Source organism: Dasypus novemcinctus, chromosome 10 (genome assembly GCF_030445035.2).
Source record: "Dasypus novemcinctus isolate mDasNov1 chromosome 10, mDasNov1.1.hap2, whole genome shotgun sequence".
NCBI lineage: Eukaryota > Metazoa > Chordata > Mammalia > Cingulata > Dasypodidae > Dasypus > Dasypus novemcinctus.
In genome coordinates this window covers 11,128,239-11,149,619 of record NC_080682.1, presented here as the reverse complement: position 1 = coordinate 11,149,619, position 21,381 = coordinate 11,128,239, and the positions used below count along the sequence as shown (strand labels likewise).

At 47.4% G+C, this 21,381-nt stretch overlaps 1 protein-coding gene and 1 pseudogene across 2 annotated transcripts in view; one reads left to right on the top strand and one right to left on the bottom strand.

Moving 5' to 3' along the window:
• The first annotated feature begins 16,062 nt into the window (after positions 1–16,062).
• LOC101417371 (zinc finger protein 64-like) lies at positions 16,063–21,205 on the top strand (annotated as a pseudogene).
• The window catches only part of PLAAT3 (phospholipase A and acyltransferase 3), a 55,334-nt gene continuing 51,040 nt past the window's right edge, over positions 17,088–21,381 (bottom strand). The window contains exons 5-6 of one of the 2 annotated variants that reach the window (XM_023586829.2): positions 19,676–19,852; positions 17,088–18,172 (exon numbers count right to left, since the gene is read on the bottom strand). In XM_023586829.2, the coding sequence (XP_023442597.1) occupies positions 18,155–18,172; positions 19,676–19,852 (195 nt within the window). In that variant the 3' untranslated portion in view covers positions 17,088–18,154. Of the gene's footprint in view, positions 18,173–18,206; positions 19,853–21,381 lie in introns of those variants that run through there. The other variant, XM_058305274.2, reaches the window with a different exon arrangement.

The following is a 21,381-nucleotide window of genomic DNA, read 5'->3' as shown; positions in this document are numbered from 1 at the left end:
TTACTTCTTGTTACTAGAGTGTTGGCCTTATTTATTTTTTAAAAATGTGTGATGGGTATGTTCCTATATGAAGTGCTTATTAAATAATGGAATTCAGTATATGCACGATTTTCAACTTACATAAACAGTCTTGGAATGTCTTGGTAGCATGAAACAAGGTCCACTGTATCCATGTCATTAATTTACTTTTAAGACAACAAAAACAAAGAAAGAAAATTACCTCCCAATATGGTCACATCAGGTGGTGCTTCACTTCCGTTTCCAACACAAGAACATCTCCCCACATCCTTCCTCCTTCAGTTAACCTCATTTTAGAAAGTTTTTTCTTCCATCACTCAAGGTCTAGTCCACCTGCGATGGTGACTACCACATGAAATTCTCTAATCTGCCCGTCCCTATTTGCCATGACTCAGGCTGCCCCTGCGCGGACAGCTGAAAATTAACCCAGCATGGCCTGGGTGTGGTCTCAGAAGTGCCCGGGTCCCCGTGTCCTCCCCCTCGAGGCTCCTCCCCACTGCTGTGCCACCATGACCCTGCCAAAGGGCGTCTCCACTGGGCCATCGTCGGTGGCGATCGCCACAGCCACCACCACTCTGGCCGCAGGACTAGGGAAACCACTCCCCTCTGGGTCCTGCCTTCCCAAGAATTCAAAGGCTGGATGGCCCCTGGATCCCCCCAGCACAGCGGAGAAGAGGCTGTAACGGCAAAGTCTCCCCCAGAAGCTCTGGGCTTTCAGAAGGTCGAAGAAGAAAGAGAATAAACTGTAATTGCTGCTTGCAAAAGGGTCACGCTCAGATCCAAAGCTGAAATACCAGCTTCCATGTGAGTGTCCCCGAGGGTCCCCGGCCACCTTGCTTCGTGGCTTCCACTGTGTCAGAAGGCCTGGCTGCTCCATCCAGGAGGCAACCTGCCCAAGACTCGGGGCTCAGCATGATCCAGAGATGCTCAAAAGACCACAGGAGCATCAAAAAGAACCACACAGAGATTGGAACACTTCAAGTAGGTATAAACCCACACATTCATAAGGATATTTAAAACTCATTCGCCACCTTTGGAAGAGGCAAAGGAATCAACACATTATTCCAAAAACTGGTAAATAAAGGGAAGAAGAGTCAAGCATTTCCTAAATGAACTGTCCTTGGAACCAGATTAAAAACAAAACCCAAAGCCACAAAACAATTCTCTACATTTAGAGGAGCTCTATCTATGGACACAAATGAATAGCAAAATATCTCGAAGGACACACACCAAGTGGTAGAGAGGGGCAGTGTCCACGATGGGGAGGGGGCAAAAGGAGGACTTTAGCCTCAAGGCTAGTAGGGGTTTTGTGTTTTGTTTTGATTTTAAACTAGGAGAATGTTTTCGTATTTTTCTTGTGGGATTAAAGAAATTAGTCAGGAAAAAAAAGAAATTCAAGGCTTTGGAGTCAAGAGCCCCCTGGGTTCAAATCCCCTCTCTGCCTGGCCGAGTGTCAGTCCCCTCACCTGTCACAGTGGGCGTGATTATTCCTCCTTCACAGGTTGTTATGAAGAGTAAATAAAAGCCCTTCCCAAGTGTGGCTGACCTGGAGCCTGAAGGAAGAAGGAAAACCCAGAAGAGGAAGACAGGGGTGGAGGGAAAAGGACAAGACCAGACACTGCCTGGGGCAACCTCTTGACAACCACCCCCCAGCACTTTCCTGAATCCCCTCTCCCAGCAACTCAACTCACAGCCCTTCTTGAGAGGGTGACTGAGGAGGCCCTGGCCCTGGCCCGGGGCTGCCCTGCCTCACCCACCATTCCTGGATGGCTGGGAGAGGGCCTGGAAACACAAACACAAACCCAGCCACCGGGGTCCTCGGCCTTGAGGCAGGGGAGCCTCTGGGCTCTGGCCCTGCTCCACGGTGCCTGCTGTGTCTGAGAGCCAGGCACACAGGCCTCGGCATGGACCTGTGTACCCCTGTGCCAGAGCCGCAGGCCAACGAGGAGAACACACACAGTCACACCTCCAGGGGAGTTGTTTCTTTGAAATAAAAGATTTAAAGCCTCTTCCGGGGCACCAGCTGAAGTCATCTTCTGTCAAGACAGTGCCTGTTGGTTCAGCCTTAGCTTAGCTGTAAGGGTTTCGTTTTCCCTCTGACCCTGCCCAGACCTATAAATATTTGAAAACCTGAGTCAAGCAGGGCCGGTCCCCATGCCCAGAATCCTGCCAGAGATAAGAGAAATCAGAGCTCCAGATTTGGTGGCGGCTGAGGTCAGGAACACGGTCAAAAATCACCAAGTTTCGGGGCGGAGAGGAGAGGAGGGAGGTGGAATAGGCAAGGTCAAACGGGTGAAGGGTCAAGGCAGGATGGAGGAACAAAAGTCAAAGGGGAGGAGCAGTTCCTCCAAGGAGAACAGCAGAGGACCTCCAAGGAGGCTCAGACCCAGAGCCCTGGAAACTGGGGCCGACCTTTGGCAGGACAGGCAAACACTGCCACCAACGCCAAAGCTGATGGAACTAAGGAAAGCTTGTCATCAGTTGCATGCTTGGCCCGAAGCTCGGCCAGAGAACACTCCTCTCTCCCTCCTGCCCATAGTTCAGAAACACACGTTCTAGACCAAATGGAAATCAAAATCCATTACCAATTTGACGGGGGGGGGGTGCTGCTTTTTGGAGGCACCGGAGTGACATCCCACCCAAAGCCCCACGTAAGGGTCTCTCTTCTGACGTCCATTTATGGGCTGCATCATCCTGAGCAAACTGGCCAGGAACGAGTGGGTGGGACTGGAAAGGAGGCTTAGCATCCTCACCATGGAACCTGTGGGTAGGGAATCAAGGAGCAGAATTTAGCAAAAAAAAAAAAAAAAAAAAAAAAAAACAGCAAAAGAACAAAAAAAGAGAAAGCGAGGTTTATTGTGAGGACACGAGTGGAATGGAAACTATTCAGGCTGCACAGCCTCCCTGCGGACAGCTGCTCTCACAGCCCACGTGGTCAACGCCCAGAGACTCTGCCCCTTTCGGCATTTCCACTTCACTCCCCTCTGGGTTTCAGAGGGACAACCCCGGAAGTGTTTTCCACCCTCAGTTCTGGAAGGAGATAGTGGGGTGACTTAGCGAATTACCTCCTGCTGCCACTGGCCAGAGCAGTTGGGACCGGCCCCCACGGGAATGCTGGGCAAGCTTTGAGTGGCTGACCGTGAGTCAGGGGGCCTCAGCTGGCTCAGCGGCATCCCCTAGCCAGGTCCTCACATCCTTGCTTCCCTGGGCAGGAGGGCTTGGCTGGGTGCTTTCAGCTAGAGGGGCCTGGGGGCAGGGGGCAGCAGGAGACTCACCAGAGGCAGGAAGACCCGTCACTGTTCCCGTCCTGGGGCTGGTAACCTTTCACCTAATCCAGTCTGCTCAGAGGGTCAGAACATCCGCCGAAAGAGCCTCATGAAAGGCAAGTCAGCAAAGCCAGGGCAGGTGGGCTGGGAATTCCGCTTGCCCACCTGCCGCCCTCCAGCTGCCGGGTGGGGGAGGAGGCCAAAGTGGTCTCCACTGGCCAGAAAACGTGGCGGGGGCAGCCCACACACCCAGCCTGCCGACAAACACTAAGGCATCCACCTGCCGTACAGAAAAGCTTGTTCTTTTTTCATGTGTATTTTTACTGAATAAAAGGTTATAAAGAGAAGAAATAAGCCTCCATGCATCCCCAGCCACCCGCTTCCTCTCCCTGGAGGCAGCACTATCAATACCCTGGTATCCCTCCAGGAAAACCTTAGACTACATTACTTTTTAGTGGGGTTTGTTAAATCATATATATGTGAATATTCATAACATGAGTGCAAGATACTAAAAAAACAACAATAAAATTCCCGTGTACCAACAACCTAGATGAAGAAATAGAAAATAACTTGTATTTTATTTTTTTAAAGACTTATTTTTTATTTATTTCTCTCCCCTTCCTTCCCCTCTCCCTCCATTGTCTGCTCTGTGTCCATTTGTTGTACATGTTCTTCTGTGTCCGCTTGGATTCTTGTCAGCGGGACCAGGAATCTGTGTCTCTTTTTGTTGCATCATCCTGTTGCATCAGCTCTCTGTGTGTACGGTGCCACTCCTGGGCAGGCTGCACTTTTTTCGCACTGGGTGGCTCTCCTTACAGGGCACACTCCTTGCACATAGGGCTCCCCTATGTGGGGACACCCCTGTGTGGCAGGGCACTCCTTACACGCATCAGCACTGCACATAGGCCAGCTCACCATATGGGCCAGGAGGCCCTGGGTTTAAACCATGGACCCACCATATAGTGGGGGACACTCTATCAGTTGAGCCAAATCCGCTTCCCAAAATAACCTGTATTTTAAATTAGCCCTGTATCACATAAAAACTTGTACACAAATGTTCATAGTAGCATTATTTGCAATAGCCAAAAGGAAGAAACTACTCAAGTGTTCATCAACAGATGAATGGATAAACAAAATGTGGTATGTCCATACAAAAGAATTTTTTCAGCCCTAAAAAGGAAGTACAACTTCATGCTGCAACATGGATGAAACCTGCAAACATTATGCTAAGCAAAAGAAGCCAGTCACAAATAGCATGTGACTCCATTTATATGAAATGTTTGGAATGATAAAATCTGTAGAAACAGAATCTAGATTAATGTTTATTTACGGCTGGGGAGGGTGAGAAAAAGATGAGGAAGGAGTGACAGCTAAGAGGTTTGAGGTTTCGTTTTTGTTATTGTTTAACCACAAACTGCAACTTTTTTCCCCATGATACCAAGTGACCCGGACCCACCCGCAGGCCAGGCCAATACAACAGGACGTCTCCCATCCGACCAGGCTCCGGGATCTAGAAACAAAGCAAACGACACAGAGACGGGGACAAGAGACACGAAGAATGGAGGCAAGACAGGATTCTGATCAAAACTCGTTTATTGGGGGTAAAACACGGGGATATATTGAGAGGGAAGGGAACGTGTACATAGGTGATAGGCTGGTTTTATGGGTGGCAGACGTCCAAGGAGGGGATTGGCTGAAAGTTCGTGCCGGGTCTGCAGAGTCTCACGCCTTGCGCATGCGTATCGCTGTGGTCACCTGAGTTGTAGCAGGAAGGGGGGAGCAAAGAAGCAGGGAGGAAGAAGAATAAGGAAATGACAGGGCAGATTTGTGAACTCCGCCATGTTGTGACATCCGCCATGTTGTGAGATCCGCCATGTTGTGGGAGGCTGTAAATAGGTCTCACAGTGGGTGGCTCCCTACAACCAAGGATTGAGAACCAGTAACCTTTAATCTGGGGGAGGTTGTGGGGGGTGTCTTTTTGAGGTTAGGAAAATGTTCTAAACCTCTTTGTGGTTACGGCTGCACAACTCTGAACATATTAAAAATCATTGAATTTTACACTTTAAATGGATGAATTGTATGGTATGTGAATTACATCTCAATAAAACTGTTACTCAAAAAAAAAAAAAATTAACTCCAGTTCCCCTCTCTCTAATGCAGTTACAGCCACTTTCCTGAGTTTTATCTATTGCTCTCTTGCTTTTTAGAAATATTTTACACATATAAAGGTATCTCTTTACGATGAATATTTAGTTTTGAATTTTTTGAACTTTTTAGAAGTGGATCAGGGAAGCAGATGTGGCTCAACCTATTGGGCTCCCATCTACCATATGGGAGGCCCTGGGTTTGTGTCCTAGGGCCTCCTTTTGAAGGCAATCTGGCCTGTGCCCACAGACAGCTGATGGCCCGCACCCATGGACAGCTGGCACGGCAAGATGACACAACAAAGGGAGACAAGCAGACACAGAAGAACGCACAGTGAATGGACATGGAGAGCAGACAGTGAGCAAGCAGCGGGGAGTGGGGAATAAATAAAATAAAAATAAAACTTTAAAAAAAAAGAAGATGGGTCAAACGTCATGCATGCCACAACTTCAGTTTTTTGCCCAAGATTAAGTTCCTAATCCATGTCTCTGGATTGCAGCCATTGTTCGTTCCTTTTCCTGGTATTCCCACTGCAGAATGTAGCACAATTTTATCCAGTCCTCATCAGTGGACACTGGGGCATTCACAGTATCATCGTTCCTGAAAGACATCCATGAGCATGCCCACACCAGCCTCTTGGTGTACCTGGGCAGGTGTTTCTCTAGAGCAGAGGCTTTAAAACTTTTTTGATCCAGACTCATAGTAAGAAATATATGTTATAATGCACCCAGTACACAGCTATGCATACATAACTGGAGGTCTATAAATAAAGCAAAAGTCTTACCAAAAAATCTTACCCATACTAGATGAGATATGCACTGATAAATTATGTTTTCTGCCATTCTATTTAATTTAACTTTTAAAAATTGAGTTTGTAGAAAGCATGGGACTGCATAACAAAGGAAATCCAGTGGTGGAAAAAGGGCTGTGGTTAACAGAGTAAATATGAGAATGTGTTCTCATGAACTACAACAAATATATAATACTAATACAGGGTGTTAACAATCTAGTGTGTTGGGGGGAAATAGGCCAAATATAAAATGTTGGCTATAGTTAGTAGTAATATTTTAACAATGCTCTTCCATAGTTTGTAACAAATGATCCACCACAATGCAAGGTGTTGGGGGTGGGGTGATGTGTGAGACCCCTGTATGATGATACGCATGTTTATTTAACAACTTTTACCATACACTTATTTTTGTGTATGTTCATGTATGAATGATAAACTTCAGAAAAATTTTATTTTTAAAAAATTTGATCATGACTCAATTAAACTGACATTACCGTGGAGCAGATATGGCTCAAGCAATTGAGTGCCCACCGCCCACATGGGAGATCCCAGGTTCAGTTCCTGGTGCCTCCTAAAGAAGGCAAACAAACAACAAGCAGACATGGAGCGAAAACAACAAGCAAAAAAGCAACAAGCAGGCAATGAGCACAAAACAAGCAAAAACAACAAGCAAACGTTTTCACTCATTAAAGCACTATAACAAACCAGAGTTGCTGGATCGCGGGGTATGATACTCTTCAGCTGTAATCAAGAAAGGATGCAAAATTAAGCTTCTCTCTAGCCATATAAAAGTCGCAATTGCTCATCCATCTTTTATAATATTGCCAATATTGTAGCTATAGGATAACATTTTAGAGAGGTTTAATTCACATTTCTACAATTACTCACGAAGTACACTTTGTCATATGTTTACTGGCCTCTTTGGCCCCCTTGTTTGTAAGTCTCATGTCCACTGATCCAGCAACAGGACTTACTTTGAAAGAAGAAACGGGAAGACCCAGCTGGGACTGCTCCAAATCACCCTGCAACGGGACTGGGTGCAGTTCCGGAGAAAGAAGAGCTGAACACCAGAGTGATCGGTCCAAATTGTTTTTTAGGGAAACTTACTTACAGAGAGCTGTGGCTGCCTTGTGACAGACAGCAGAGTGCACAAGTGTGGCTGCACCTATGACGACTGCACTTTAGATTACTTAGAGCAGGGGGACAAAGGCGGCTGAATGCCAGAGGCTTGTGTGCAAGGAGTGGGAGACCATTTCGGTATGTGCTCTTTTCTCAAAACAAAATGTGCTCGGGATGGGCAGCGTTCAAGGTTACAGCAGCTAAAGCTCGTGGTGCTTCCAAGGAGGGATGCCTGGGAGGCTGGGGGGGGGGGGCGGGACGAGGCGCGAGGCCATCCCCATTCCCATAGGAGGTGCACTATGTGCCATGCAATCCACCCCTCGGAGCTGGCCTTGCAATCTCACACGTCCCCTCTTTCGCAAGAGTCCCTGGGCTGTGGGCAAGGTGGGGGTATAGTTTGCAAAACTGTTTTTCCCATATTTAAGGAGCATTGGCGATAGAACCGGTGCCAACAATACATACAAGTGCATGGAAGAAGCGCAACCGCCACAATCCCCAGAAGGCTCATCAACGGTGTTTTCCACCAGCTGCACCCCTGAACCAATCATCGAGGCCAGCAGGAGTCGTCCCTCACCCGACTTGTGAGTGGCCGCTGTTTTTGCAAGTACGCTAAGGACTTACTCGCTTCTGCTTCTTTTTCTGGAATCTAGACACAGCACTCAATTTTAATAAAGCACATGCTGCCCCTTGGGCTGTGGTGAGATTTTGCAGCACCACTCTGCACAGAGCCAGAGCTGCAGTTCCTTGATTTAGCATAGAGAGGCTATGTAGTACCACTGAGGGTCATTACAAACTTATGGAAGGCTTCTATCTTGAAAGTGAAGGCAGTATCACCTCCTTGGGAAACAAAAACAGAGATCAAATAAACCCTCCAAGAGAATACAGACCTGCTCCACCTCCCTTTCCAAATAGACTCATTTAAGGGCCCTGGGATTGTGTCTGACATCTTAGAATCCATCCAGGGGGAGCCAAGAGCACATCTCTCCATCCACCTGGAGCGGCAGCCATGGCCACATGTTGGTGCCACATAACCACTGTGTGCAATCACGACAATCCCAATAGATACTGGGGCGCCTGCCCCAGTCAGTAGCAAAAGAGTCACTGCTAGTGAAGACAATGGGATGGGAGCATTTTCAGGAAACACATAGCCCAGATATATAATATTTTTAAAATATAATAAACTTTATTTTTAAAGAGGTTTTAGATTACAGAAAAGTTACATCGAAAGTATAAGAGGGGAAGCGGACTTGGCCCAGTGGATAGGGCGTCCGTCTACCACATGGGAGGTCCGCGGTTCGAACCCCGGGCCTCCTTGACCTGTGTGGAGCTGGCCCATGTGCAGTGCTAATGTGTGCAAGGAGTGCCCTGCCATGCAGGGGTGTCCCCTGCGTAGGGGAGCCCCACACGTAAGGAGTGTGCCCCATAAGGGGAGCTGCCCAGCGCGAAAGAAAGTGCAGCCTGCCCAGGAATGGTGCTGCACACACAGAGAGCTGACACAACAAGATGATGCAACATAAAGAAACACAGATTCCTGTGCTGCTGACAACAACATAAGCGGACAAGGAACACACAGCAAATAGACACAGAGAACAGACAACGGGGAGGGGGGGAGAAATAAATAAAAATAAATCTTAAAAAAAAAAAAAAGAAAGAAAGTATAAGAGATTCCCATATACCTCATCCTTTCCCCCTCCCACATCTTCCCCTATTAAGAACCTCCTGGGGTACAGATGTAACTCAAGTAGTTGAGCGCCAGCCTCCCATAGACCAGGTCCTGGATTTGATCCCTGGTACCTCCTAAAAACAAACAAACAAAATGGAAAACACCAATTCTCATTGAGGAGCAGGTGTAGTTCAGTGGTTTAGCACCTGATTCCCATTTATGAGGTCCTGGGTTCAATCTCCAGTACCACCTTAAAAAAAACAAATTGTACAATTGTGTGGTACATTTGTTACAACTGAGGAATAAATGTTGAAGCATTCCTACTAACCAAGGTCCATCGTTTACAAGGTGGTTTGCACTTAATTCCAATCCCTAAAAATGCCCTGTGTTCTACCTATTATTCCTTCCCTCTCCCCTTGGAACCTCTGGTAACCACTATCTTTATAATAATCTTACAAATTCTTCCATTACCACAATTTGAATAAGTTTACTTTGTCCCTGGTTGCATTCCCCCCTTATGCTTGTTCATTCCTCAACCTTGAGGATTTGGGCATTGTGATACCTGCTCTGCCTCAGACTGAGACACGTGGAAGGAACTGTTTTGCTTGCAGTTGTAGATACTATCTGTTTTTGGGGGTGGGGATTGTCCATCATCACCATTTTGTTAATTGTCCTGGGTGAATCCAATAATCTGGAGAATAGGTGAGTAGGTCATAAAAACTCTTTGTGTTTGATGTTTCCCCCTTTTGATCAAGGTCTTTTTCCAAATGCATTGCTGATTGGTGCTTGTTACTTTTTTTCTTTTAACTAACAGACATGATGGTTTTTTTGTTTGTTTGTTTTTGTTTATTTATTTATTTTTTATTTATTTCTCTCCCCTCCTCCCCCTACCTCCAGTTGTCTGCTGTCTGTGTCCATTCGCTGTGTGTTCTTCTGTGACCCCTTCTATCCTTATCAGTGGTGCCAGAAATCTATGTTTCTTTTTATTGCGTCATCTTATTGTGTCAGCTCTCCACGTGCGTGGTGCCATTCTTGGGCAGGCTACACTTTCTTTCGCGCTGGGTGGTTCTCCTTATGGGGCGCACTCCTTGCACGTGGGGCTCCCCTACACAGGGGACACCCCTGTGTGGCACGGCACTCCTCATGTGCATCAACACTGTGCATGGGTCAGCTCCATACGGATCAAGGAGGCCCGGGGTTTGAACCACGGACCTCCCATGTGGTAGACGGACGCCCTATCCATTAGGCCAAGTCTGCTTCCCCGTGCTTGTTATTAATACCTCACTGTCAGGTAGGCTCATCCCCAGGAGTTATGTCCCATGCTGGGGGGAAGGTAGTGCATTTATTTGCTGAATTTGGTTTAGAGAGAGCCCACATTTGAGTAACAAGGAGGTTTTCAGGAGGTAACTCTTAGGCAACAGTTATTTTTAGACTTAATTTCTATTTTATAAGAATAAGGTTCATAGTTACATGCATTAATATTGAGGGCTTGACATTTTGGTCTGTTTCCTTTTTTATTTTTATTTTTAGATTTATTTTATTTATTTATTTCTCCCCACCCCCTCATTGTTTGAATTTGCTGTGTCTGTTTTTGTTGTGTGCTCATTTTTTTAAGAGGCACCAGCAACTGAGCCTGGGACCTCCCATGTGGGAGGGAGGCACCTAATCACTTGAGCCACCTCTGCTCCCTCCTTTGTTGTATCTCTCATTATGTTTTCCTCCATGTGTCTCTTGTGTCATCTTGTTGCATCAGCTTGCCCTCCCAGCCTGTCACATCACCTTGCTGTCTTGCTTGTCCTCTTTAGGAGGCACCAGGAATCAAACCCGAACCTCCCCTGTGGTAGGTGGGAGCTCAATCACTTGAGCCACATCCGCTTCCCTGTTTTATTTTATTAGGCGCTGTCTATGTACTCAAGAGATTCTTGCCCCTCTATTTGAAAATGTAGCAGGACCACCCCATGATGGGAGTGTGATATTTCCTTGTTTACTGTGTGGGTTTCCGCCTACTGAAATAACACACCCTAGGACGAAATGAACACATTTATATTCCATAGACAGATATCTAGTATTAATTGATTCACGGTCCTCTGTGTAGTTTCTTTGTTCCTAACTGAGGGAGGCTGGTTGTGATAGTATCCCATGGGAAGAGTTAGCCAAATGAATCCATCCCATAATTGGGCATAGGACTCCCGTTGGCAGAATGTGGTACCTTTGGGGCATGATGTGCCTTCTTGCTGGCTTCTCTTTCTGAGGCTTTGCTGGAAAAGGTTAGGTTGTGCCCTGGGGTATTTAGTTCCATCCCTCCTAATTCCTCCTCCCCCCATGAATGAACAGTATCATTTGTGTTAGCCTTGATACAGTTAAAGGTTAAACTTCCCTTCTGTTTTCCTTCTGTTGTTCTCAAAGCCAGCATTGGGTGGCTTCCTAATCACACCTCAAAGTGGATCGACCCACCAGGGGCTGCCTCCATAGCTGCTCAAAGACATGGGACCACACACCCAACAGTCATATGGGTTGTGTGTATCCAAGGTGTGGTGGGCCCAGTTTGAACATATATTTTCCATGGTGCTCCAAGTGTTAGCATAAGCAGTTAGACATAAAAGACAGCATGAGCTGGCAGCAAAAAGATAGGAACTGATCAGGAACACAGTTGGGCTGTTCCGCCCTTTATTACTATGACAGTAGTGTTGGTTCCTCCTCCAGCCATGACCTCTGGCCACAGCAGGGTCTTGCCCTGGCTGATGTACCATACCTTTAGTCTGAGGAGCTGCCATGTCTATGTTAACAGAGTTGACAATCAATCAGCACACCAGTGTCATAGCCATGCCCTGCAGGATTGGACACTTACCTGCCCATTGCCACCATATCTTTCTGGGTCCTCCCTCTTCCAGGAATGTCAGGACTGCCCATCATGAACTGAATGATGTCTGGCCCACCTAACCATAAAGTTGGGTGTGCACAGCACCACCCCATCATCAAATGGAAGTGGCATATGGAAGATCGGGTTCAAGCAAGCCTTGAAGGCACAGCTAAGTTACATGAAGAAGCAGTCCAAATGCCCATGGCCCTTCTCTTGCCACATTACCTTCTCTTTCCCAGCCCTCAACTATGGCCTCTTGGGTAGGTCCCTTTGACCACTTGACTGAGGATTAGAAAACTCATCGATGAATCTGCATGATATGCAGGCACCATCCAAAAATGGATACCTGAAGCACCACTACAGCCCCTTTCTGAGACATCCCTGAAGGACAGTGGTGAAGGGAAATCCTCCCAGATGAGCAAAACTTCAAGAATGCACATAGATGTTCATTTTACTTGGATGGAAAAATAGCCAGAGACATATTTGTGTACTGATTCACAGGCTGTGACCAATAGTTTGGCTGGATAGTAAGGGACTTGGAAGAAACATAATCAGAAAATTGATGAAAAGGAGAACTGGGGGAGAGACATCTGGATAGATTTCTCTGAATGGTCAAAGAATGTGAAGATATTCATATCCCATGTGAATTCTCACCAAAAGGTGACCTCTGAAGAAGAGAATTTTAATAAAGAAACATTCTGTGGGTACATTTAGCCACTTTCCCTATCCACTCTTGTTATAGGCCAATGGGCTCATTAAAAATTTGGCCACATTGACAGGGTTGGAGGTTATACATGGGGTCAGCAACACGGACTTCCATTCACCAAGGCCAAACTGGCTCTAGCCCTGCTGAGTGCCCAAGCTGCCAACAGCAGAGATCAACACTGCATCCCTCTATGGCACCATGGTGATCAGCCATCTACCAGGCAGATTTATTACAGTAGACCACTTCTGTCATAGAAGAGGCAGCACTTTGTTCTTACTGAAATAGACACTTAATCTGGATATGGATTTGCCTTCCCTGCAGCCAACGTTTCTATCAAAACTACCATCTGTTGGCTTACAGAATACCTTATCCACCATCATGGTATGCCACACAGAATGCCTTCTGATCTGATCATAGCAAATGTATCAATGGGCCCATGCTCATGGAATGCAAAGGTCTTACCATATTTCCCATTATCCTGAAGGAACCGGCTTGATAGAATGGTGAAATAGTCTTTTGAAGATTCAGTTACAGTGCCAGCTGGATGGAAATACCTTGTAAGGCTGGGGCTGTAAGTTGTGCATGCTCTAACTTAGCATCCAATATATGGTGCTGTTTCCCTGAAAGCCAGGATTTACCAGTCCAGGAGTCAAGGAATCAATCAATCAATTATCCCTAGTGACCCATTAGCAAAATTTTTGCTTCCTATCTCCATGGCCTTAGGCTCTGCTGGTCTAGAGGTCTTAGCTCCAAATATAAGAACACTTCCACCAGGAAACATAACAATGATTCCATTGAACTGAAAGCTGAGACAGCTACCTAGTCACTTTGGACCTCTTTTGGAGGAAAGGCCAGCACATTTTCAATTGTACACAGGATAGTTTTCTCATGTTAGATGGAATTGTGGCTTTGTTATCTCTTTATTTGGAAATTAATTATGGTTTAAGGACAGGTATAGGGATGCTAAGATGACAAGGGGTGAACTGTGATGGTCAGGTTTATGTGTCAACTTGGCTGGGCAATAGGGCCGTTATTCAATCAAACACTAATCTAGGTGTTGATGTGAAGGTGTTTTTTAGATGTGATTTAATGTTCCTAATCATTCAACTTTTAAGTACAGGAAATTATTCTAGATAATCTGGGTGAGGTTGATTCAGTCAGTTGAAAGGCATTAAAAGCAGAACTGAGGCTTCTCCATAGAAGTAGAAATTCCACATGTGGACTGATTCTGCCCAAGAGTGTCCAGCCTGGCCTTCCTGATGGGCCAAACCTACTGATTTCAGACTTGCTTAGACCACCACCACAATTGTGTAAGCCAATTCCTTGCAATAAACCCCTTAAGATATATTTCCTTCTGGTTGAACCCTTACTGAAAGACTGGCAAGAGCTGGGGGTCAGGCCACTGGGAGCAGGGGGATAACTCCTGGAAGGTCAAGTGGGCTAGACTTCAGAGGACCTAATGGGCCAAATTGGGGGCTACCACTCTGTATCCAGACCCACAGTTTATCTCTGCTTTCTTTTCCACTAGACTTGAACCCCCTCAGGGTCTCCCTTAAGTCTGCCTTGTTCCATGGGCCTCCTGTCAGGGCCAGTAGAGAGGCCTTCCATTACTATGACCCAGGCTGGGACTCCGGTGCAAACAGAATCCCAAACACACTTTGCAAACTCCAGAGAGAAATTAAACAGAAGGAAAAATGCCTGAGCTTCTAGAAGAACGTGTCCAAGGTGGTGCCTACACATCACTCTGCTGGATCAAGCTTGTGTCTTCTCAGGAACTCCTCCACCCTAGTCCTACTCCTGGGGCCCCTCATCTAGGGTTGTCCAGACTGAAAGATCCTTGGCCTGCTCCAAAGCCCCCACAGTATTCCTTTTTTTTTTTTTTTTTTTACTTGTTATTGCCCCAACTCCCACATCCCCACCAGGCCATGAACTTGCTGAGGCCCAGAAAGGCATCTAGTTCAGCTCTATACTGCCCAGAGCCCAGCCCAGCCTGAGCCAGGCAGTACAAGACTGCAAATAAAGGTTGCTGGAAGATTATAGGAAGGTGGTAGAGTAGGGAGCTCCAGGACTCAGTCCATCCACCAGAACAATTATTAAACAGGAAGGAACTGTCTGAAACAACCATTTTGAAGCTCCTAGAAGCCAGAAGATCAAGGTATAGAAATCATGGAAGAGCAGGAGGTAGAGGCTGGTAAATTACAGTGAAGACCAGTAAATTGATTTCTGTCTTGGCAGTTATCAGTGCACATTCCCCTCTCTCAAGGCAAGCTGCCATGGGCTCCAGCCCCTTGCTAGCTCACTAGTGACAGAAAGGGACATGAAAATCCTCTTCCCCAAGACCAGGGGTAGGCACAGCTTGTCACCGATCACAGCTTTTGATTAGCAGCTTCAGATCACTGAAAGCCTGGTTCTGAGGGCAGCCTCTGTTCCAACCTGCCCTGGAAAAATGTGGCAGCAAAGGAGACTTTTTGTTTTGTTTTGTTTTTTGTTTTTTTGGTTTTTGGTTTTTTTTAAAGATTTATTTTTTATTTATTTCTCTCCCCTTCCCCGCCCCCCCCCCAACCCCCCATTGTCTGCTCTCTGAGTCCATTTGCTGCTTGTGTTCTTCTTTGTCTGCTTCTGTTGTTGTCAGTGTTACGGGAAGCTGTGTCTCTTTTTGTTGCATCATCTTGTGTCAGCTCTCCGTGTGTGCGGCACCATTCCTGGTCAGGCTGAACTTTCTTTCACACTGGGCAGCTCTCCTTACGGGGCACACTCCTTGTGCATGGGGCTCCCCTACGTGGGGGACACCCCTGCGTGCCAGGGCACTCCTTGCACACATCAGCACTTCACGTGGGCCAGCTCCACACGGGTCAAGGAGGCCCGGGGTTTGAACTGCAGACCTCCCATGTGGTAGACGGACGCCCTAACCACTGGGCCAAGTCCACTTCCCTGAGGGGACTTAATGATGCTAAATTTCTTCAGGACTGCAGGGGACAGTTAGGTGAAGGACATTTTGTTGGCAGGTCAAGAAAGCTCAGCTTTAGGGAGCCATGGAGGACGCTCTTGGAGCTCTTCCTGCTCCCCTCCCCAGGGCACTTTGGAGCTGGCCTGCACCCCCTCGGTGGGTCCTTGGCCTATTTGGCTGGGAAAGGCTGACTTGGGAAACTGCTCTCCAGTGTGCTTCCCCTCCCAGAATTTGCCCTCCAGGCAAAAGCAGCTTGAGACAACAGAAGGAATGTAAGAAACAGAGGTGGACAGTCTGGCGCAAGGCTTGCCTGCTTTAAACACCCCAAGGAGGGAAGTCTGTCTCCTGGGAAACAGGGGGCATCCAAACTCCTATAAACAGGGGAACTCCACAACAACTAAAAAGCACAGGAAAAGAGAAACACGCCCAGACAAGGAAGGTTGGCAGGTGGCAGAAGGGTGGAAAATAAAAAGAAAAATCCAAGTACCATGTAAATAGCGCCCCTCTCCTTGGCACCCCAGCTGGCCAGGTACCCCCAGGCTGTGGCCATGGATGCGAGCAGGAAAGGTGAGAGCCTCCCAGGCTCATGAAAAAGTGACACAGTGGTGCTGGTTGAGCTGTCTCCTGACATCCATATCTGCGGCATCTGCAAGCAGCAGTTTAACAACTTGGATGCCTTTGTAGCTCACAAGCAAAGAGGCCACCAGCTGACCAGAACACGCAAGGCAGCCCCTAGCATAGTCAGTTTGTATTGGAGGAAACAGTCCCAGTCATCCAGACCCAGGCTTCCACTAGAACCTCAGAGACTCAGATGATCACAGTTTCAGTTCCAGAATTTGTTTTTGAACATGGGTCTCAAACATACCTACCCACAGAAAGCAATGAAAACCAGACAGCCACTGTTATGTCTCTCCATGCCAAGTCACATGCCAAAAAGCCTGCCACTCTACCTGCTCAGAAAAGGCTTAACTGCTGCTGTCCATGTTGCAAATTGAAGACTGCCTACGGCATGCAGGACACAGAGCATCATTTAAAAATTTACACTGGAGACAAACCCCACAAGTGTGAGGTCAATGACAAGTGCTTTAGCCAGAAGGATAAGCTGAAGACTCACGTGCAGTGCCTCATGGGTGTGAAGCCCTACAAGTGAAAGATGTGTGACTATGCCTCTGCCAACAGCAGCAACCTGAAGAAGCACCTGCACATGCATTTGGACGAGTGTCCCTTCAAATGCCAGATCTGCCCCTATGCAGGCCACAACTCCAGCCAGCTCACCATCCACCTCCAATCCCACACGGCTCTGAAACTGGATAATGATGTTCCAAAAGCAGCTTGTCTCCCCTTGGAAGGCCCTTATCATCTCTCTTCCCTCAGAGTCAAGGGAAAAAATGGGCACCCTTGGAAAGAAGACATTCAACTGTTGTTATCCAGGTTGTCACTTCAAAACTGTTCATGGCATGAAAGATTTGGACCATCATCTGACCCGACCCACGGATCAGTCGAACCGAGACCTAAGGGAGGGAGTGGGAATGAAAAAGGGACAAGAAACACAAGGAATGGAGACAAGACAGGATTCTGATCAAGCCTCGTTTATTGAGAGTCAGTCAGGGGTTCTTATAGCCAGGGATGAATGAGGTGGTACATACTGACAACACATGTGTCAGTAAATGATTGCTTAACTAGATTTTGATTCTCGTGCCACATGCACGTGCAGATGGTTATTTGGCAATGTCCGTGGAAAGACTTTCGTGCTCTTTAGGGAGTGCCCAATTGGAGCCCGGGGAGTGGCGTAAGAATAGAAACTTAATTGCTCCAGCAAGGGTGGGGAAACAGAAACTTAACCGGGTTAGTATCTAAAAATAGAAACAGAAACTTAACAGGGTTAGTATCTAAAAATAGCACTTAGCAGCAAGATGGCCAATACAACACCTGTGCCAGAGGCAGCTTCCCACAGGTCCCCCTTTTCTTTAATATTTTTAGCAGAAAAGGAAGACTGACAAGACGGCCCATTCTGGGGGGACTGTGCCTGTCTTAGGTCAGGGCTGGCAAACAGACGACTGCCTTAAACCTTACCCATCATTGAGAATCGTGGCGGCGAAAGGCCACGTCCCTGTCTTAGGCGGTTGCTATCGTGAGAATGCCTTGCCCAGTTGCCCGTCATTGACTAACCAGTCCAGCGCCTCAGAAGATACTGACGAGATATTCATGGTCTGGGATCAGGCCTACCGGCTGGATCCATTTGCAAGTAATGGTCAGACCCCTCGTCTTAGTCGGCCATGTCCAGTCTATGATAATGGACCTGGATGGGCTGCATTTTTATGGCATTCAGTTGTTGCTTTAAAAAGGCCATAATCTTGTTAAAGAGAATAGGTCCTAGCGATAGAAGTATTAGTAAGCCAAGCAGAAGTCCCAAGAGGGGGAGTATGTAGGGTAACAGTCCATTCAACCCATTCCACAAGGGGCTGTCGCCGTAGAAGCGCGTGATGGCGCTCTGCAGGGCGGGCAGCAGCCGTTCCTGCATTTCGCGGCTGCACAGCACGTAGTCACACAGATCTGGCCGGCGTTTTAACAGAAGGGCTCCAACGATGGTGACGAAGCTCCATAGAAGGATTCCAGGGGGGCCGCACAGCTGCATTGGTTTTAGCGTTCTTTACTCTCCTGCAAGAAAATAGTATTCATCTCAGGGAGAGTCCTCTCCTTGGATAGATTGTTATTATCCATTTGTTTAACCAATCGTTCCGGCAGCCACCTGGCTGCATCTAGTTCTTTTGAATAGACGCAAACTGATCCTCTGCCCCATATTAGGATGGGATCGGGTCCATGCCAAGTATTATCCATTGGGTCTTTCCACAGAACTGTGGCATGGTTAGTGCCGGGGTTAGAGTGCCAGAAGCGCTCGGCTGCAGAGTGTCACTTTTGGTCTAAGCTTATGACCCTTGCAGTTTTTAGCGAAGTGGCCCTCTTCACCACAGGTGAAGCATTTCCCTTTATTTTGCTGGGCCAAATACTGTTTAACTGTAAACCCTTGTAGGGCTGCCGCCACTGCTAGACCCTGTAGATATGCAGCTCCTATGTCTGAGCACAATCTAATATAGCCAGACAAATCTGTCTTTCTATAGGGGCAGATTGCAGCCTGGCAAGCAGCATTTGCATTTTCATAAGCTAATTGTTTTACAAATTCAGTGCCTGCCTCTGCATTTCCAAATATCCTCCCCGCAGAGGTTATGAGCTGATGTACGAAGTCTGCAAAAGGCTCATCCGGTCCTTGTTTTATGCTAGTAAGGGAGGAACTAAGATCTCCTTTGGTAGGTAATTTTCTCCAGGCTCTAGTGCCTGCAGCTTGAATTTGCACAAATAAGCCTGCATCATATTGCATTTGGGTTTCATTGGAAGCATAATTTCCTTCTCCTATTAGCATATCTAGGATCCACCCATTGCCCGCTTGCACATTGCGCCTGGCAGTATCTTTGCAAAGCTCAACATACTCTGATTTCCATAACAAATAATCCCCTCCAGACAAAGTAGCACGGGCAATAGTGTGCCAATCGATGGGGGTGAGCCAATTTTCAGCAATGGATTCTACAATAGCTAGGGTGTAGGGAGCGGTAGCTCCGTATTGGGCAACCGCAGTTTTAATTTCCTTAATGAGTTTAAAGTCAAAGCCGCTATGGTGTCTCCAGGCCTGATTCTGGTCATCTGTGGTTTCAGTTACAGGAAAAACCTCGGGTTCACTTAAGGTAGTTGAAGGATTAGAAGTCTGGGGGTTCCTTAACACCGCTCCTTGCGCGGGTGGCTTGGCGCGGGGCTCTATATTTTTAGTTTCACTTTTTGCTTTTCCTGTTTTCAGCTTTCCTAATTGGGATATAAGTTCTTGGTGCTCTTCCTCTAACTGGATTTGTTCTTTTAGTTTCTCTATTTTTTTTTAATAACTCCTTCCTTGGGTCGACTACCGGCGTAACTATAGGTGGGGCTGAGGGATATAGGGAACGTATGGCGGAGGTCGAGACTTTACTGTCTCCTCCTCAGATTCACCCGATTCTATATTAGAAGATTCATCATCAGTTTCCACCTTTACTCCTTGTGTCTTTAATGCCTCTTGGAGACCCTCTACAAATGTCTCATGCTGGCTCATTTCTTGTCCCATGATCGCCGATCACTTACCGAGGCCTCGACCGTGAGGCAGGTTCCCTCGCGGCATCCTCCTGATTCTCTCTTCTTGCGTTCTCTTTTCTTGCGAACTGGCCAGTTCCTCGATCGGCGTTCCTCACTGGATCCCTCGTACTCACGTCCCTGTTCAGGCGCCACTTGACCCGACCCACAGATCAGTCGAACCGAGACCTGAGGGAGGGAGTGGGAATGAAAAAGGGACAAGAGACACAAAGAATGGAGGCAAGACAAGATTCTGATCAAGCCTCGTTTATTGAGGGTCAGTCAGGGGTTCTTATAGCCAGGGATGAATGAGGTGGTACATACTGACAACACATGTGTCAGTAAATGATTGCTTAACTAGATTTTGATTCTCGTGCCACACGCATGTGCAGATGGTTATTTGGCAATGTCCGCGGAAAGACTTTCATGCTCTTTAGGGAGTGCCCAATTGGAGCCCCAGGGAGTGGCGTAAGAATAGAAACTTAATTGCTTCAGCGAGGGTGGGGAAACAGAAACTTAACCGGGTTAGTATCTAAAAATAGCGCTTAGCAGCAAGATGGCCAATACAACACCTGTGCCAGAGGCAGCTTCCCACAATCATCTAGGAATCCACACAGAAGACAAACACAAAAGTGTGAGTTCTGTGACAGGTGCTTTAGCCAAAAGGACAACCTGACCAAGCCCAGGAACTTCTACACCAGAGTGAAGCCCCACAAGTGCCACCTCTATGACGATGCCACCGCGGACAGCAGTAGCCTCAAGAAGCATCTGTGGATACATTCCAACAAGCAGCCCTCAAATGTCAGCTCTACCCTCATGCCAGCTGCAACTCCAGCCAGCTCACCTTCCATCTCTGATCCCACACAGGGACACCCCCTTCCAGTACTAATTTTGTGGCACCAACTTCAAAATCATCTCAGGCTTGAAAAGGCACATGACCAGGCACTCAGGCGAGAAGCCTTTCAAGTGTGAGTTCTGTGATGTGTACTGCACCATGAAGGCAACCCTCAAGGCACACATCCACATCAAGCACACCTTCAAGTGGCTATACTGTGCCTTCCTGGGTTGGGACTGGGTTGAGCTTCTGGAACATAGCCAGCTGCCAACCACCCCAAGGAGTATCTCGAGTGCAGCTACTCCTGCTCCAACACAGCTACCCTGCACATGCACAGCCAAGTTCTTGGCAAAGACCATCCTTTCAAGTGAGACTTCTGCACCTTGGCCAAGCACATTAACTAATACATAGGGGCAAGGCCAAAACAGAGAACTGGACTCCAGAGGGCAAAGAAGGACACAGAGAGAGCAACTCCAACATGTTGCCAAAATAGCAGCCCAACGGGTCTTCCACTATGAGATCTGTGGCACCTCCTTCATTAGTACAACTCTCTGAGAGGCCACAGGAAGCAGCACAGTGACCAGAGTGAGAATAAGAACTCAGACACAATCACTTTCACACCCAAGGGCTGTGTCTCAAGGCAACCCAGCACCCTGGTCTCTATTGGACAGCTTGACGTGCCTCTGGAGCCCAGCCAAGGCCTCTAGTTCAGCCAAAGATAATTGCCAGCTGTCATGAATTCTGGACAAATGCTGTTGCCCAGCTCTCCAAGGTGAAGCCAGCAAGCCAGACTTGATCAACAGCTCTGGCGGGAGCTGCTCCAACTTTGCAGGCTTCCAGGGGTGATGATGGAAGTGGCCATGGTGTGATGCAGAGGCCTCAG